The sequence below is a fragment of the Sinocyclocheilus rhinocerous genome, unplaced genomic scaffold (genome assembly GCF_001515625.1).
Source record: "Sinocyclocheilus rhinocerous isolate Xijiao unplaced genomic scaffold, SAMN03320098_v1.1 scaffold974, whole genome shotgun sequence".
NCBI lineage: Eukaryota > Metazoa > Chordata > Actinopteri > Cypriniformes > Cyprinidae > Sinocyclocheilus > Sinocyclocheilus rhinocerous.
Genome location: NW_015627262.1, coordinates 396,781 through 402,803, shown reverse-complemented (window position 1 = coordinate 402,803; position 6,023 = coordinate 396,781). Strand labels below are relative to the sequence as shown.

Genomic DNA, 6,023 nt, shown 5'->3' with positions numbered 1-6,023 from the left:
GCAGATCTAAATTTAATGCTGCAGTCAACACTTTTCATTTCATTTTCATTTTATTCGCGACTGCCGTAATGGATTTAGTTTAACTGCAGCAGCATTTTTGTCTACGTGTGTTGCCATAGTTTCTACAAGCAGAAACCGATATTAATAAATGATAAACCGCGCGGATATTACGTCATTGATAGGTGACAATGAACCGGGACAAGCCATTATTTAAAATTGGAATTTCTCTGGATTTACAAATCCTTGGGAACTTTTGGAATGACGTAAGTGCACAACTGCATGAAATGTATAACAATGTGCAGGTGGTTTTCGGATGTTTTATTACGAAAATCTTACATATTGTGCCTTTAATACAAGTGAGTTTGTCTTTGTTTTATTATTGTTGTTGTGATTTTCATTAAGAATAATCATGAACAAAAAATTAAGCATTCATTTTTAAGTAAGGGGGAAATCCAGATCTTTCATTTATTTGTGTTAACACAGTATACTGAGCCCCTCATATGGCATGTGGGAGAAAAAAAAAAATCTTCGTTCCCAAATTTGATATTGTAGTTTGTAGTAATTTGTTTCTTCATTTTAATTAAATAAAAATTATGGAAGGAATTAGAAAAACATGACCACAATTTCAATAAAATGAGGGAACAAATTAAGTCGTAGGAACAAATTCAGAATTCGTGGCCACAATAAATATATTTTTGTCCACATCTCATGTGCAGGGCTCTGTACATCACCCATCTTAATTTTGTTAATAAAAGTTATATGTTTAATATAAGTGAGTTTGTCATTGTACTGTTTTACTGTTTTTTTGTTAGTTTTTTTCAATAAGAACAATAAGGAATCCATCATTTTCAAGCATTTATTTTGTTCAAAGAAAGGGAAAGAGGTAAAGATTTTTAAGATAAACGTTAAAGATCAAAGTAAGCGCTGCAGATCCTGAGCATCATTGACAAATATCTTGTAAAATGTGCAGTGTAATTGGTTATATCGTTGTTGTATCGTAAGTTGTCACAAGTTTATTAATCGGTAGGAAAATGTCCTCACTGGTGCCTCCCTATGTATAATTAGTAATAATATAGTTATATTAATTGTATTACAAGAATATTCATTCTTTATTAATAAAATTATTTACAAATAATATGTAGTAATATTAATAAGTTACTGTCACATTGGCTGGTTGCAGTTGCTTTAATAATAATAAATGTGGTTATATTAATTACAAGAATATTCAGTTTTTATAAATAAAAATATTTAAGTTCTAAAACTATTCCTTCATTTACCGTTGGTAATTGTACTGTTTCTGTATGCTAATATGAGTGTATGTGTTGTGTGTGTTTAGGGTCCAGGCCATGTGTAACTGTTTACAAGGCGTTCCTTCAGAGCCTGTGAGCTTCACCACTCTGAGCTGTGAGCCAGACGGGCCCAGCCCGCCACGCAAAGCCAGCGGCACCAAGAGCAGCCTTGTCCTGCAATGGAAGGTGTGTGCACACATTAACACGCTGGCACATCAACAATCCCACATAAATGTTATAGTACATATTTAACTTGACATATTAAGTGCATAACAACAATTTTTTTTTCTAGGCTCCATGTGACAATGGTTCCAAAATCCAAAACTATATTCTTCAGTGGGATGAGGTGCATTATTTTCTGTTATTGCTGTTTGCGTTCATATTTCATCTCTTTGGATTTGAGACTTTAGTCTTTGCAACTTTACAGATCTTCTTTATGCACCAAGAGCTTGTAACACTCCAAAGAGAAAGGAAAAATTGAAATCACATCATATGACCCCTTTAAGCCTATTTTTAGAAACTTCGATTTTTTTTTGCATTGTTTATGAAAATTAAGTACGGTTTTAAACCTGTTCTCATTACTGTAATGTGCGAAAATATGCATTATACAATTTATACCTTAGTACTAAATTGAAATGCTTATTTTGATAAAAGCAAAAACATTGTGCACAGACAGGATTATTTTTATTACTGTATTACAGTGATGGCAATATTGTTAGTAGGGCCGATACTGCGCTCCTGTACTCGTACTCGTGAAAATGCCCCGATACCAAAAGCCGATACCACACACCGTGTGAACAGAGCTGTGTCCAGAAAAAGAAACACTGACAACAGAACAACAGAGAGTAGAATGGAGTTATTAGAGATTAAGGATGTCTATGAAGTACATGTAAGTAATTAATGTTAAACATTCAATATTCACGCCTGAATAGCGGATGTGCGCAAGCTGATAAGTAGAGCGCGCTGAGTGGATTGAGCGCGCGGCTGCACAGATGCGCGAGCTTGTCGAGTGAATATCTCACAGACATCACTGGAAAGTTTGTAGTTCGGTCAGATATGTCAAAAGCAAGCAAGCAAAACAGTACACAAGTTACTAAAGTTATTTGACGGTAAGGAGAGCGCGAGAGGGAGAGAAAGCGAGAGAGATTCAGAGAGCGCGCACTTCTGTGCCGCTTCAAAAGTGAAACTAGCAGACTGTGTGAAATGCGCTAGGCTATAAGTGTCTCTCTCATTCTGCACCAATGCAAACGTGCGCGCGCTGCATGCTGCGTTGCTTTAGAATTATGGTTTTTATTCGTACGCGAGGGTCCGCGTACAGTGTGCGTGACGCAAATTACATCACCAAAATAGTACGCACCTACTCGTATAACGTATAACAAGTGGTTCCCTGCATTATTTTAGGGAAATGTTTTATGATTACAGTATTGAGCTGCTGCAATGGAGCAGCTATAATGTGCCATTAAAATGAACAGTGAAAGTAACAAAAGCTTATACAATACATTTTAACAGGTATAATTAAGTGTGGAAATATTTGTTTGCTAAGTGAAGCCAACTAACATGATTCTTCTTCTTATTATTATTATTTTGTCTCTGTACCCAATGTTTGTAAAAAAGGACAAATACTGTGAAAATACAGGTATCGTATCGGTATCAGCGAGTACCAAAAATGAAAGTATCGGTATCGGACTCGTTCTGAAAAAAGTGGTATCGGTGCATCCCTAATTGTTAGTTACAAAAAATGAAAGTAAATCATCTAGACACATTACTATAATGAGGACTGGAGGAAAATGTGCTATCACAAAAAAATCATAATGTTTTAAAAAATATTCTTTATGCAAAACACAGCTCCTCAGCTGATCTGGGGTCTGTGAGGTGAGGTTTACGCATTCGTGTAATATAATGTGCTAATCCTAGCTGTGATCTGTGAACAGGGGAAGGGGACGGGTGCGTTTGAACAGTGCTACTACGGCCCTCAGAAGCAGTACAGACTCACCAAACTCTCCACAGCTTCCAGATATTATTTTCGGCTGGCAGCCAAAAATGACATGGGGGTGAGGTATGTATCAATGTATCAAAATGTTCCAAAATCCAGCACCGAAAGAAAAAGACTGTAAAATTGTTCAAACTTCCCTTTTTTTCAATTCCTGCTAATGGCAGATATATTGAAAAAATTCCTGACCATGAATTGAAATGAAACATATTTTCGTGTACCGTCGTACCGGGTAAAAATTGCATTGTTGAGAGGAAAAAAAACACAGATAAGTTCCATCGGTGTATAAGTCGCACGACGCATGTTATGATTACATTCAGAAATAATGTGAAATATTGGTGAATAAAATGCTTGCAAACATTACAAACAATATAAACATTATAGTGGTATTCATTGTAAATAACATTTAGGCCAAACCTATAAACAAACGTGAAACTGAAACTGGCATTGGGCTCACGTGCCTCTCTGATTCGGCATGATTCCAAGTGCTTTCATCTTCCCGATGTAGCCTAATGTTTGGTTCCTAAACTATTATGTAGTATGTAAACAAGTCTTGTACTTTACTCATGCCCCAATATCCACGTTAAACAGCATTCTTCACATGCGCACATTTGAAATAACACCACAGTGGTTTGTCAAGTTAGCAATACTAGAACTGACATGTTGTGTGTGTGCATATTTATGTGCGTTTTACCCATGTTTTACATTATATATACTTTGGAATATAATTTGCAGCATGTTTCAGATGATAAAAAAGTGACTTGTGTTCCGTAAAACACAGTATACTGTATATACACAGTATATATTTTGTCCTTACGATCATTTACTTGTGTTTACTTTTTCCATAGTGAGTTCAGTGATGTCGTCCACATCATGACATCATGCAGTGTGCCTGCTCCTCCCTTAAGCCCTGAGCTGATTCAGTCCGGGGTCACATGGCTCTGTGTGCGATGGCACAGGCCTGCCGGCTCGCCCAAAGAGGACGAAATCAGCTACGTGCTGGAGATGGAAGAGGAGGGCTCAGTGAGTGAGAGATGCAGAAATGCAACACACACTCCAATCAGCAGCAAAAAACTGTCAAATAAATTACACATAAGCCCTGCTCATACCTGGAATGAACATCTATCTCTGATTTTAGAGGTAGTCAGAGATATATGTTAGCCACATCAGTTTTGCAGAATAAGCATTAATTTGTCCTGATGCATCCTGGACTGAGCTTGAGAATGCTACATGCTATGTAAAAAATAATTTATGCAAACATTAAGTGGGTAGTAAACCGTGATCTGTCTCATACTTGTGAAGGTAAATGTTAAATCGTGGTGTAAAATGGGCCAAAACGTTTGTTTTCCATAAGTAGGCTAGGTTTTTAATGTGTTTTTGCATGAATATGTCATGTGTTTCACAGGGTTATGGGTTCCAGGCCAGTTATGATGGTGACGAGCTGTCACACACTGTCAGAAACCTCCACAGGAGCACCACATACAGGTTCAGGGTGAGAACACACAAACACACACTGATTGCCTTTTTGTTCTTATGTTGTATGTTTGTGACTCCTTGTTTGTGTGGTTTTTTTTTATTTTATTTTTGTTAGTTAGGTTAGTTTGTTTGTTTGTTTTTATTTATTTGTTTGTTTATTTTTTGTTTCTTTAGCTTGTTTCTTTTTTTGTTTGAACATTCTTTGTCATTTTTTCTTTCATTTATTTTCTTCCTTTTCTTTTAAATCTTTTTCTTTTATTTCAGTCTATTTCTTTTATTTTTTGCTTTTCCGTTTGTTCATTCTGTCAATTTATTATTGCGGTCTAATGTTTTTTTTCTTTATCAGTTTCTTTTGTTTATTCTTTTTCTTTTTCTTTTTCTTCCTTTTATCAGTTCATTTTGTTTTTCTTTTGTTGCTCTTGTTGTTTATTTTTTGTATGTTTCTTGTTTGTTTTGTCTTTCTTTTGTTACTTATTTTATTTGTTAGTTCTCCCTTTATACTTTTTTTTATCTTTTTTTAAATACGCTTTCTTTCTGTCTTTAATTTTTCTTCAGTTCTTTCTTTTTCTATCGTTTTAGTCTTTTAGTTTTAGTCTTTTAGTTTTTGCTTTTCTGTTTGTTTATTCTTTGTCATTCTTTTTATTTAGTCTATTTGTTCTCTTATTCTCAGTTTTTTGTTCTCTTTCTTCCATTATCAGTTTCTTTTGTTTTTCTTTGTTTGTGCTTTTTCTTTAATTTGTTTATTCATTTTGTTAGTTTGTTCTTTTATTTGTTCTTGTTGTCTTTCATTTGTTTGTTAATCCTTTGTTTTTTGTTAGTCCATTCTTTTTTGCTCAGTTTTTTGTTTCCTCTCCTCAACTCTTGACTCTCCTCACCCCATCCCGTTCATGATTGAGACTCAGCTGTTGCCAGCGGCTGTGAGATGAAGCAGGTGGTGTAGTGATGCGATCGGTCACCGTTCTCTGGTGTTGGTTGGTCATAATCACGTTTCAAAAACAAAAGTGTATTAATGCGATCAGAATGGCTGCATGTATCCTGATGAGAGGAGCTGATTACCTTCCGAGAGCTCACATCCCCAATTACTGCCAATTACTATGACAGATGACATCACAACAGCACTGTTTATTTCTGAACCGTGAAACGCTTCCTCATCCTGTGCTTTTATCAGGGGGAAAACTGTTTCTGAGTGAGATAAATTTGGTGGTGAATATAAAGGGTTTTGAAAGGCTCTAGAGATTTGCACTCCCTCTGCACCCAGTGTTTGGGTG

The 6,023-nt window shown here is 35.8% G+C and overlaps 1 protein-coding gene across 1 annotated transcript in view; it reads left to right on the top strand.

Annotated features, from left to right (window-relative positions):
* The window catches only part of LOC107726694 (fibronectin type-III domain-containing protein 3a-like), a 16,290-nt gene extending 10,609 nt beyond the window's left edge, over positions 1 to 5,681 (top strand). Inside the window, exons 6-11 of the mRNA XM_016536386.1 lie at positions 1,337 to 1,475; positions 1,582 to 1,635; positions 3,221 to 3,345; positions 4,128 to 4,302; positions 4,685 to 4,817; positions 5,593 to 5,681. Coding sequence (XP_016391872.1) covers positions 1,337 to 1,475; positions 1,582 to 1,635; positions 3,221 to 3,345; positions 4,128 to 4,302; positions 4,685 to 4,817; positions 5,593 to 5,681 — 715 coding nt within the window. The remainder of the gene's footprint in view (positions 1 to 1,336; positions 1,476 to 1,581; positions 1,636 to 3,220; positions 3,346 to 4,127; positions 4,303 to 4,684; positions 4,818 to 5,592) is intronic.
* The last annotated feature ends 342 nt before the right edge of the window (positions 5,682 to 6,023 follow it).